Raw genomic sequence first — 12,286 nt, 5'->3', positions numbered from 1 at the left:
TGAACATACATACACACGTGCCCATCTGTCCCTCCAGGCGCCCATTTCCATCTCCACGCCGCCATACCACAATCATGAAATTTTTATCATGGATTCATGAAAGCAGCACAATCAATGAGGCTCATTATATTGTGCCTGGCTATGGATGGAGCATGCGACAGACTTGATTAGATTTTTTTCAGTTCCTTGTTGAATTTACAGACTCCAGTCTGTACATACATGTCACAGTGTTGATGTGAGTGGTTTACATTTAAGTTTATTTCAGTTCAGCAGTCGTAATGTTTTTCCTTTCTTCTGCTGTTATGCCATAATGAGAGGACGCGAGAACAAAAGGAAACAGGTCAGAGTGCTCAATTATGATCTGACCTGAAATCTGCTTGTGAGCAGTCTGTGTTTTTAGTCACTGGACTGGAGGCATGCAGGAGCATAGCAAAACAGGTGCCCCCCCAGAGGTCCTGGCCTGGCCACATGAGTGGGGGGCGACACAAACACAAACTGCTTAATTAAAATGCAAACGATGTCGCTCACTCGGCTCTGTTTTCCTTGGGGGGGAAAATGCTCCTGATGTGAGTGGAGCTAAATGTACACAGTCATCTAGACCCTTCAGCCTGTTAATAAACAAACGTGTCCCGAATTTTTTGTACAAGATAAAAAACCACACACACACACATGCACACACAGACGCAGTGTGGCCCTCTAAGCATTTACTCTAAATATAAACACAGACCTTTTGTAAACTCACGTCAGTGCTTGCGCGCTGTCAGCGAGGCACCTCCAGGAGATGGTCAATATTTAATCGGCGTCCTCTGCGTCGGCGTGCTCCGCCCGATGTCGCTCTCTTTCCACACTTACGCTGCTGATGTTCTGCTCAGTTTTTACAAGGAAAAAAGAGAGACGCGTTTCTCCGAAGATTCATGCTGTAAAAAATGTCATCTGATGTGCGCAGACAGCTGGTTTGTTAAAGATGTCTTTTTTTTTTCTTTCCTAGTTGCAGAGCAAAGAAGCTCGATAAAACAAATGAGCTCGTCTTCCCATATTCTCATTTCTGCCTGCATCCACATGGTGGCTGTGAAATAGTGCATTTATGCATCTGCATTAAATCTACGTAATAGATGCACAAACCGGTCTGAAACCCTGCGCTTTAATATACATCATAAACTAATGTGCACCTCCTAGAAATGTAGCTACACATTACATCGAAGCAGTCACCAAACAGCTCTACGAATATTCAGTGCAAGAATCTAAGTTAAGCCTTTTTTTCATGACTTTTTAGATATTTTATTGTTGTTTTTTTAGTAGCAGAAAGAGGCCACATCTACATATCTTTTGTCCCATAACCGTCGGGTACATGGTGTTTGAAGCGTCAGCTTTAACGATCATGTAAAGAGCAGATAATGCTATGCTGTGCTCGTAATGTTAATATGCATGCTTACAGTACAGATTCATATTTTTTAGCGCTGGTTCCCTCTGATGTGTCAAATCCTCAAACTGCTGCGCAACACTCTAAAAATAAACTGACTTGACAGCATGTAAGCTGGCACATGTATGACATAGACAGAGCTTTTTGATTGGTTGTTTCTTTTCTAGATAGGAAGTATCCTCCGGGGGTAATGTTACATGTGGAGCAACTTCACAGAACATCTGAATCCCCATGCAAACGCATGGAGACTGAGAGATGTGTACACTGCTCAACAGTGGCTGGGACAGTATAATCCTGATTAGGCAAATAGACCTGGACAGAAGAGAAGAAGGCATAATGAGTTTTTCTTTGTTTTTTTAGGGATCCTCTTGTTGTGGTTGAACTGACAGATGTAGATGACAGTTTCCAGTAGAGATGGCTGTCAGACAGACAGTAAGCAGTTCATCCGGAAGCTATCTATCACAGCACTTGGTCGTGATCACAACCTTGATTGTGTAGCTCGTGATGAATAATTATATCCTTCAGTGGGAATTAGTTTTCTATTAGATTGTTATTTCAGGGATCAGAATGTGATCGTAATGTGCTGTGGTATAGGCAGCGAGTGCGTGCCTCGACAACAGATCACTGCAGTGGAGCTGCTGTGGTGATATGTCACTTGGTTCGCCGTCTATCTACAGCTAGAAACTGCTGCATGACATCTGTTCTGTCGAGAGCTACTACGTCTCTCTCTGGCTTCTTCTCTCCTTTCCTTCCTCTCTCCCTCTCTCAGACCTTTCCTTTTTATTGGGTCAGAGAGCCCCCCCCCCACCCCATCACTGACACTTTTCTTTTAAAATCATGCCCCATTATCTCTTTCCCTCTCTGTCTTGGTCATCCTCCTTTGATTCTCTCGGGCTTAAACACTGAGTGACACAGCATGATTCTCCACCTTGTTAGCAGATGTCCAGTGAGAATTTGTAAGCACATAAACTTCTCTTTCATTAGCGTCATGTCCACTTCAGTGTTTTCAGGCGGTGACAGTAACTGTGTATTTGTGATGGAGAGGGGAAAGGAGAAAAACTGCACAAAGATGAAGACGAGGCATTTCGTTGGTTCTGGAAAGTGTGATGTCATGTTTCAGGGTTTTCCTGTTAGACTGACAGGATTTGGGAAGTCAAGTGCTGGTGTGAAATTGGGGTCTGCGGTCATTACATGAAGAAAAATATGGTTTGGTTGCAGTGGAAGATGTAAAAGGAGCATTAAAGCCTCATTCTTTGGTTGGACAGTTTTTCTGGTAATTAGCCAAAGGAAACCCATACAATCCAATAAAGCGTGTGAAAAATTGAAACTTTACTAGTTAAATTTGAACAGATTTAAAAAAAGTATTTAAAGCAATTCAGTAGAAATGATCACGTGTACAGTCAATCAGAAGAATAAAAGTGGTGTCACAAATGAGTGAAAGGGATTTTGTTGTCTTTTTCCAAATTGTATCTCCTTTTTACAGTGAACCACTTGGATCTAATCTCTAACCACAAGTAAAACAAAGGTTATGACCATTTAAAAGCAGATTGTTTCCTTCTGAGCTGTGGTTTGAGCTTCATTTGCTCTCTGTTTTTGTTTTAATGCCCAGTCTCGCGTCTCCTTCTTAGCAAAGGGCATCACTGCCCTCTTTTGGCAAATGATGATATTACACATCTCATTATATAGTCTGACATCAGTGATCAGAGCTCTGGTCACTGATGTCACAAACATCACTCTTCCTCCTCTCGTTTCCTCCCTCACTCATCCTTTCCTGTGTGATCCCATGGTTCGTGATGATGATGCCAGATCAAGCATTTGAAAATAAATTTTTTTAATGTCTTTTGGGCGATGGGGAAAGTAATGATTGCACACAATGAGCTAATGAGGTTTTTGTCATTTTTGATGCTGTAAAGCTAAACTCCTCTCTCCCTTCCCTCCTTCACCGTCCTTTCCTTCTAGTGTCTTCTTTCACACACTTGTGGAAGAGAAGTAGGAATTTGGGAGAATGGAAGGAGCGATAATGCTTTTAGATGCGGCACCTAAGAAAAGGTTCTGCAAACTGATTGTGACCTTTCCAGACAATTTCACACATTTATTACTGTGACTCTTAAAATGGTCTGAGCTCCCTAAAATGCCGCCGCCTCCTTTACCCCCAGACTGCCAGCAATTCAGTTTGGATGCACATTTCTCCAAGTGACTCTGTTTTTTCTTTTTGTTTGTTTTTTGTGAGCTGTTTAGTTATCAGCATAAAAGTGTTGTCTTTTTTACTGACCCCCTGAGTGTTGTCTTTTGTTGCCATAGAACCGCCAGCTGCTGAAGGACAGTTTCATGGTGGAGCTGGTGGAGGGAGCCAGGAAGCTTCGGCACGTCTTCCTCTTCACCGATCTGCTGCTCTGCGCCAAGCTGAAGAAACAGATTGGAGGGTAAGAAGAATCTGCTTATTTTTCTCAGTCTCAGGGATGAGATACACTGACATGCATCCAGCAGATTAGCAGCAATGCTGGCGAACAAGTCTAAAATTAGTAATGACAGTTAAGATCTATGTTAGAACAGGACCTAAGCTTCACAACAACAACCAGAGTTATTGACACAGATTTAATAATCTCTATTATTTGAAATATTTTCCCAAAAGACCCTCTTGATATTTTTTTTTGTTTTACAGATAATAAGTACTTTTCTTCATTTATCCCTGGCTCATCGTCTTTCATGTACCCCTTTTTTTTACTTTCTTTTAACCAACACTCTCCTTTTAATTTCCCGTCCTTCTCCTGCTGCAGTAAAAACCAGCAGTACGACTGTAAGTGGTACATCCCCCTGAGCGAAATGACCTTCCAGGGCCCCGAGGAGGCTGAGCCACTTACCATCCCTCAAGTCCCCGATGAAGAGCTGGACGCCATGAAGGTCAAGATCTCACACCTCCGCAGCGAGATTCAGAGAGAGAAGGTATCGTAGATGTGCTCTAATCCAGATTTCTGCATGCAGATATTCAGAAGTAGACGCTTCTTCGAGTTGGATATGTGCAGTAGTTTCACCTATATCTGTTTGGAAACTTAAACAAGATTATTTCTTTTTTGTTTTTTTTGTATTTCAAGCAGTCCAAATGTAGCAGTTACTCACAGTTGAATAGGTTTTTCACGCTCTTCCGAATAAAGTCAAATATTTTCACCACCAGAGAGCAAACAAGGGTTCAAAGGTCATTGATCGCCTCCGGAAGAAGCTGTCTGAACAGGAGTCTTTGCTCCTGTTAACATCCCCAAGCATACCCCTCAGATTCTACAACAAGAATGGAAAGGTAATGATGCTTTCTATCCTAAACTACCTCTGCTTTTATTTTATCAACAGCTCTTTCCCATCAGCTTCCCCTCACTGCTCCTTCTCCTCATTTTAATTGTTGTTTTTAAAGTTATTTTTATAAATTTTTGGGTCGCTAACTTCTGTTGTAACTGCATACTTTCTTTTTATGAGTGTGTATCAATTTCTGCATGACACCTTGTACAATTATGCTGGCTCAACGTCATATAGACATATAGACAGTGAATGCATTAAACAGTAACCGTGAGACTTGGTCACTGCTGTGAGAGTTCGATAAACTTAAAGGATGAACATGAACGTGCATTGAGCTATCGTGTTGGTCTTCCTGTTATTTTGTGACCATCTGTTTTTCTCAAACGCCTCTCATGTGTTTATTTTTCAGAGCTACAGTTTCCTGATTTCATCCGACTATGAACGTGCAGAGTGGAAGGAGATAATCAAGGAGCAGCAGAAGAAGTGTAAGTGTCAGTCAGGCTGGACCGGCTCAGTCATCTGAAGTGCAAGATACTAAAATTTGGGCATGTTTATGTAAATACTACCAATCGATTGAGGCTAAGAAACCAATATTTTTTTGCATATCTGTACGGCACGTGGTGTTTTTTTTTAAAGTACAGTGTGATTTAAAATTGAAATATACTGTCTCCCCTCAAGGTTTTAAAACAGTTTCCCTGACGTCCATGGAGCTGCAGATGTTGACCAGCTCTTGTATAAAACTACAAACTGTCCACCACATTCCACTTAGTATTAACAAAGAAGGTAGAGTGACTGTTTTTATTTTGTCCAACATAATTTTGTGTTTTTTACAGACTTCTTTTAAGTTAAAGATATTCATGAGTGCTTATGAGGCAGTTTTATTTACAGCCTTGGTTTGTCTGTGCTTTTATTGGAAACCTTGAGCTTCCCCATAATGTCCCCAGGAATGAAGTAATCATTAATAACTGGGAAAATTGAGGATTGGTTTTAAACCCAGATGTTTAATACAGAGCACGTCTGTTAAACCTCTTCCTTCCTTTTCTCACTCTGTTCCAAAACATGCAGAGATCGGCATGCTTTTCTAGTGCCTCCTAACTTTTTATTACTGTCTGCTCACTGACCGTTTTTCCAGAGGATGAATCCTCCGGTCTCTACGGGTTCCTGAATGTAATCATCCACTCTGCCTCCGGCCTCAAACAGAGCTTAAGTGAGTCACTGACCTTCACCCACGCAACCTTTCAGTTCAATTCAATTTTAATTTGTTCATAAGCAGCGGAAACAGTGTTATTTTTGTTTAAACTTTCAATCGTGAGTGTGTAATTGGATCCACGGGCTGAAATTCGTAGACATTTGATTTGATTTATTTTCCTAGGGTAGCATCAAACATTCAGCCCATTCTTTTACTAATGTAATACATTCACAAAGACGACGTGATTTGCCATATAAATGTAAATTGTATTAAATTGTTTCCTCCCTGCCAGATCTCTACTGCACATTGGAGGTGGACTCCTTTGGGTTCTTTTCAAATAAAGCCAAGACGAGAGTGTATCGATACACCAGTGAACCCAAATGGAATGAGGTAAGAGATAAAGCGTGTGCAATTCAACATACACATACCTTCAAAGCTGGATTTGATGAAGTAGACATGTAGTTGTTTCTGTGACATTATAAAGAGATTGCTCACCCACATGTACCAGCTGGTGCCTGCATTGAATCCTCAGTTGCACAAATCTCTCCATCCTCTCCGTCATATCAGTGCAACTCAGGAACACATACCTGCACACATTTCCGTCTTAGCATAGTTCATGTAGCTGACATCTGGTCTTTTAATCATTTAGGCATCCATCTCCGAGCAGTTAAAAGATGTCTAAACAAATCCAAAGCATCCAGAGCTTCAGCAAGAATATACAAAACACACATATACATACTCCATATATACATGGAAGCAAGCACACGTGCACAAACAAGAATGCATTAATGGCATAGCTGGGTGAAGCAAGAAAAGCTCTGAGACATAATCACAGGATTAGTTCATGTGTGACAGGGTGTGCTCCATAGTGGACCCAATGACTCTTTGAGGATTTTGCCCAGCAAAGTGGAAATAATATTAACTAATGAAGAGCTGCTGGTGATGACTCACATCTGGTCAAAAGCTAAGTGAACCAACGTAGTGTGGGCCTCAAAAAATATGTGCAAAACATATGCAGTACTTTCTCTTACATAATTACAGGAAGTGATGGTCAGCTGCGTTTTGTCGTTGGTCGTATTGAAATGCAATGCCATGGTGATGTCTCTGAAGTTATCATGGCTCTTTTGCATGATCTTTATCTGCAGACATCACTGTATTCAAATATTTCCCGCCCTTTGCTTTTATTTATTCTTTCCTCAATAGCTTTTTTTCTGTCTCTCTTTGTTCACTGAAGGAGTTTGAAATCGAGCTGGAGGGCTCTCAGACCCTGAGGCTGCTCTGCTACGAAAAGAGCTACAACAAGACCAAGCAGAACAAAGAGGATGGAGACGGTACAGACCGCATCATGGGGAAAGGACAGATCCCGGTATGACATGACGTCACCCTTTTCTCAGCCGTGACCACCATGACTCATTGCTGATAAGCATTTATGCCACAATAGGTGCCGCATACCATATGATCAGTGAAGCTTGTTAGAGGAATATGTGATGGATAGGTAGAGGCTGGCTAAATGAAGATGGGTTTCAGTGAAGTTGTCTGCACTTGCAGGTGACTGTAATTAAAAAAGAAAAAGAAAAAGTGGAGTGACTTTGTAGCGGTTTAATAAAAGCTGTAAAAAGCTGTACGTGCTCACTGCTTCCTGCCAGGCTTAGCCGTTTCAAATATTTATCACCACCCTGAGTAATGGGTACTGAGTAGCAGCAAAGTCGTCCTCCACAGAGGAAGTAAATATGAAATCAGTACCATAAAGTATTCTCTCCATAATAATGCCAGACCCATAAAATTGCCATTATGCTGAACCCATCTGACTGACCATAGTTTGATGGCAGATTTAGGTAGTCAGGAATTTAATCACGAAGGCAACCCCACCCCACCGGATACTGCAAAGTGTCACCTAGAAGATTAACAGAGACAAAGGCAAAGATAAAAAACGTGAAAAACAGGAGTTGCTTCTTTCATCCATTGCTACCAAAAACAATCCCTTTTTCTACTCCTTCGTCAGCTTCAGTGTGCGTCTGTGTGTGCACGAGCATGATTGGACATTGCTGTAAGCTTTTTTTGCTCTGTTTACCACAAACACTCACACACACTAACCTTCATGTATATAGCAGCTCATTTGCTCTGGAGTAAAAAAAAAAACCCCCACAAAATAATAGCTGTAACCTTTTAAATGATTGTTACAAATACACTGGTGCAACATTGCGTACATGTTGTTTCATGCCGTATGCACACACACGCATTGCGGAGGACAGCTGTATTTATTCTGAGAATTCTGCATCCATGCTGGCTGGAAAAAGCTATCTACACTAGGATAAGTTTCCAAACTGTGACTTACAGTCACATGCTCCACCTAGTGGCTCCTCCAAGCCTCAGACACGATCCTATTTTGACAGATGATGTCATTTTAAAAGGAAAAAACTCACAGAGCTGTTGGAAGGTTACTCAGCAGGATTTTCACAAATCCAAGGCAATGTTGCTGCTGTGTTCAGCAAAAGTCACGGTGGCTTATTGAATCTACATTTTACTCTGCAGCTTTTTTGAGTGTTTGATCAGTCAGGTGCATGCTGAGATTAAAAAAATGACTGTTTAGTTTTCAGACTGGCTGGTATCTAGCATAAGAGGCAAAATAAGAGGCAAAACATGGGTGCTTAAGGATTGACCTGATATATGGGTAATAAGAGTACATATAACATGGATGTATACTTGAGCAGGTCCTTGGTGTGTATTCTAGCTAGTGCAGTTTTTCCTGCATGTTTGTTCTTTATCTTAGAATCAAAGTAAAAAAAATTAAGTTTTCTTTTTCTATGATAATTTCACGTATGCTATACGTGAAATTATCGGTCGGTGACTCAATCCATGGCTTCTCCAGTCTGCAAGTTGACGTATTCTTGGGAAAGATACTAAACCCCGATGCATCCGTCTGAGCGTTAGTGTGAATGTTGTGTGAATGTTAGACCAAGTGCTGAGGCTTATAAAAAGCACGAGTGTGATTGTGTGTGTGACTGGGTTTGCTCAATTAGAGTAGAAAAGCACTACATAAGTACCAGTCCATTTTTGTTTGCTTGTTTTTCCATAATCTTTCCTAAACTTAAGGGTCACTGTAGCTCAGGAGGTAGAGCAGCTCATCTATTAACCGCAATGTTGATGGTGCCATGCCTGGCTGCCCAAGTATCTTTGGGCAAGGTACTGAACCCCAAGTTGCTCTACGATGTGTCCATTGGAGTGTCATTGTGTATGAATGTTAAAAAAGAACTTGTACCAAAAAATGCTTGTATGAATGGGTGAATGAATCAAGCTGTATAAAGTGTTTTTAGTGCTCAAGGAGAGTAGAAAAAAACCAGAATGTAAAAATCACTCAGCCCACTAAAGTTCTAAAGTTTGGTGTCAGTTTGTCACATCATCAGCCTGAATTCCCCCATTTTTACTGCATCATTAGTCCTTTCCCTTTCATTCTACACTATAAACATCCCTCTTGTTTCATACTTTCAATTTTTAAATGTACGCATCCACACCTTGCATTCATGGATTGTGTAAAGTCCTGTCTCCATCTGAATGAGCTGTGACAACTATTGTTTACCCTCGTGTTGCAATGCTGGCTAAATTCTAGCTTTTATCATCGTTCACTTGACCAGATTGTCGAATTATTGGAAAAAAAGCCACTAAAAGTCAGAGACGACAGCATCATGTTTGTGTCTGAAAGCTTTTAGGCCGACGAGGATGCCAGCTCTTATGGCTTTGCTGTTTTTTAGTGGAATGTAATTCTTTATAGATAAATGGCTCAAACCAAAGAGCACTCCAATCTCTTCAGTTTGATTCGGTTGTGAGAAACTTGATCCAGCTTTGCAGCCAACCAGATGGGGCTTATACTAGGTAAACACACCCAGCATGCGTATACTGTGTATGAGCGTGTTTGTTGCGTTTTGTGAGTTGTGTTTGTTCGCACTCAGCCTTTATTGCCCAGGATGGCATGGCTCTTTGATTTGAGTGTAGTTAGTACCTCTGAATAAATTCCATTTGTTTATCGTGCTTCTAAATATATAGCGAAGGGTGTAGTGTGTCTGCAAATCACATTTCAAAACATTCTGCTACAGCAGAGTAAGACAGTTGATGCAATTATAACTTTATGTTCTGCTTTTCTGACATAACACAGCAGCACAGTAAGTAGGACAACAGTATTTAAATATAGCCTTGACTTTTTAAGATCATCATAATAAAGCAGATAAACATCAATAATTTATAAAGCTGCAGTGGCTCCAAACAAAATACTGAAGTTATTCTTTCAATTGTAAAAAAGTGATCATTTTTTGATCCGGTTAGATCTAAAAGGTTTAATAATATAGATTGTTTCATGTAAATGCACTGCAAAATTAATATTAGGCAAGTACATGAATATTATCAGCTTATTAAAGTAGTAGTTTCATAGTAAGCTGTCCTTATACCTGACATATTATTAGTTTGTTAATGTTCCATCAATGCATAAGCAGCATTTTACATGAGCAATTTGCTTTGTCTCATGCCCAGTCAGGGGATCACAAAATAAATGTTGCATAGTTTCATTGTAAAAGAAAAAATCTGAGGAAAATTTCTAAATATAAAAAAATCTACCATTGAGTATTTGTGTCAAATAAAGGTCTTTAAAGAACAGTGTTTCCATTTGAAAGGTGGTCGAGTAGAAGAAGAACGTAACTGAAGTACAGCAAAATTTCTCAAAATTGTACTTTCTACCACTTCTAATAGAAGACTATCATAAGCACTTTTATTGTTCGTTTATTTTGTTTTTTTTCCAGCAAACATGCACAATGGATCCTGGAACATGTCTTTAGTTTGAATGTACTCTCTGAATCTTCACATGACTCAAATTTCCAAATAATATTTTTATCTGGGCCTCGGTGCAGCTCATCCACTGTCTGAAATCGAGCCATTTTAGCTTCTAACCCAAGGGTGGGGAAACTCCAGGCCTTGAGGGCTGGTGTCCTGCAGGATTTAGATGTGTCCTTGATCCAACACACCTGATTTAAATGGCTAAATTTCCTCCTCAACATGTTGTGAAGTTCTCCAGAGGCCTGGTAATGAACTAATCATTTGATTCAGGTCTGTTGACCCAGGGTGAGATCTAAAACCTGCAGGACACCGGCCCTCGAGGCCTGGAGTTTCCCACCCCGTTCTAACCCTTTAAGACAACCTTTGAGTGGTTGGCTGCCATTGACAAACAGAAGATTTGTAAAGCTGGTGGGTGGGGCTTCTGTCCACTCTCACTGAGATCATACAGATCCAGAAGACTGAAGCCTGAGCTTTTAATTTTTGACTTGCGGTGATTACTTGCATTTATGTTGCTTCATTATTTGAAACTTTGTCAATGTTCAGTATGAGTATCCTTCAGTGTGAGCATTTATGTTTTTTTCTTTATCATGTTTCCTCAACTCAGCTTGATCCTCAGACTCTCCAAGGCAAAGACTGGCAGAGAACAGTTATTCCCATGAATGGGGTGAGTGGATCACACAAAATAAAGATATCAAAACTTAAACAAGATTTTCCTCCTGTATTACACTCACTAGCAGCTCTAATGTAGCTTTACATTTAGATCATAGTAGTATGCATTAATGAGAAATGGGAAGCAGGTCGATTCAGATTGTGTAATGGTTTGATTTGTTTTTTAACTTTGAGTTCTGTTTCTTATCAGATTGAGATTAAACTGTCCATGAAGTTCACCAGCAGAGAGTTTAGCCTGAAGAGGATGCCCTCGGAGAAACCCTTGGGTGTGTTTGGAGTTAAGATCTCCACAGTGACCAAGTGAGTAAATAAATGAAGAGTGACTATTTGCCCACCAGCACTGTGAAATGTCCAGGTCATTACTATTTGTGTTCTCCTCTGACATTTTAGGGCTAGGACAGTTGCTCACAGTAATTATTCTGTAATCAGAATAATCACATCTGTATTATTCCCTGTGCCAGGTTACTCAGTCTTATCCCAAACTGTGGCAGACTGTCATGTTTTAGAGAATAGGCCAGTGAATGGCTGAAGTCAGTTGGCGTAGCATACTGTATATACAGTTGTAACAAATGTTATTTCAGACCCTCCTTTTTGATTCCTTTTTTGTTTTCATCCAGACGAGAGCGCTCCAAGGTGCCCTACATTGTCCGGCAGTGCCTAGAGGAGATTGAAAGGAGGGGCATGGAGGAGGTGGGCATCTACAGAGTGTCAGGAGTGGCCACCGACATTCAGGCCTTGAAGACTGCCTTTGACACCAGTAAGTATCACTGCCATCTGTATACCTGATGACTTCTTTTGTTTTGGGGTTTTTATTTTTACATATTTGTCAATCTTACATGTTTCATTTTTAAATGATCATTTATTAAGGGACAAAAGCCATCCGAACCAACTTGGCCCTATAT

General features: G+C 40.5%; 1 protein-coding gene across 1 annotated transcript in view; it reads left to right on the top strand.

The window, feature by feature from the left end:
- Positions 1-12,286, top strand: part of LOC102207286 (breakpoint cluster region protein-like) — an 83,545-nt gene that overhangs the window by 65,766 nt on the left and 5,493 nt on the right. The window contains exons 9-19 of the mRNA XM_005729319.1: positions 3,722-3,843; positions 4,198-4,363; positions 4,593-4,712; positions 5,115-5,190; positions 5,384-5,488; positions 5,838-5,912; positions 6,187-6,284; positions 7,129-7,260; positions 11,320-11,379; positions 11,575-11,684; positions 12,002-12,141. Of these exons, the coding sequence (XP_005729376.1) occupies positions 3,722-3,843; positions 4,198-4,363; positions 4,593-4,712; positions 5,115-5,190; positions 5,384-5,488; positions 5,838-5,912; positions 6,187-6,284; positions 7,129-7,260; positions 11,320-11,379; positions 11,575-11,684; positions 12,002-12,141 (1,204 nt within the window). The remainder of the gene's footprint in view (positions 1-3,721; positions 3,844-4,197; positions 4,364-4,592; positions 4,713-5,114; positions 5,191-5,383; positions 5,489-5,837; positions 5,913-6,186; positions 6,285-7,128; positions 7,261-11,319; positions 11,380-11,574; positions 11,685-12,001; positions 12,142-12,286) is intronic.

This window comes from Pundamilia nyererei, unplaced genomic scaffold (genome assembly GCF_000239375.1).
Source record: "Pundamilia nyererei isolate P.nyererei 1_Seehausen unplaced genomic scaffold, PunNye1.0 scaffold00032, whole genome shotgun sequence".
NCBI lineage: Eukaryota > Metazoa > Chordata > Actinopteri > Cichliformes > Cichlidae > Pundamilia > Pundamilia nyererei.
This window is presented reverse-complemented; position numbering and strand designations above follow the sequence as displayed.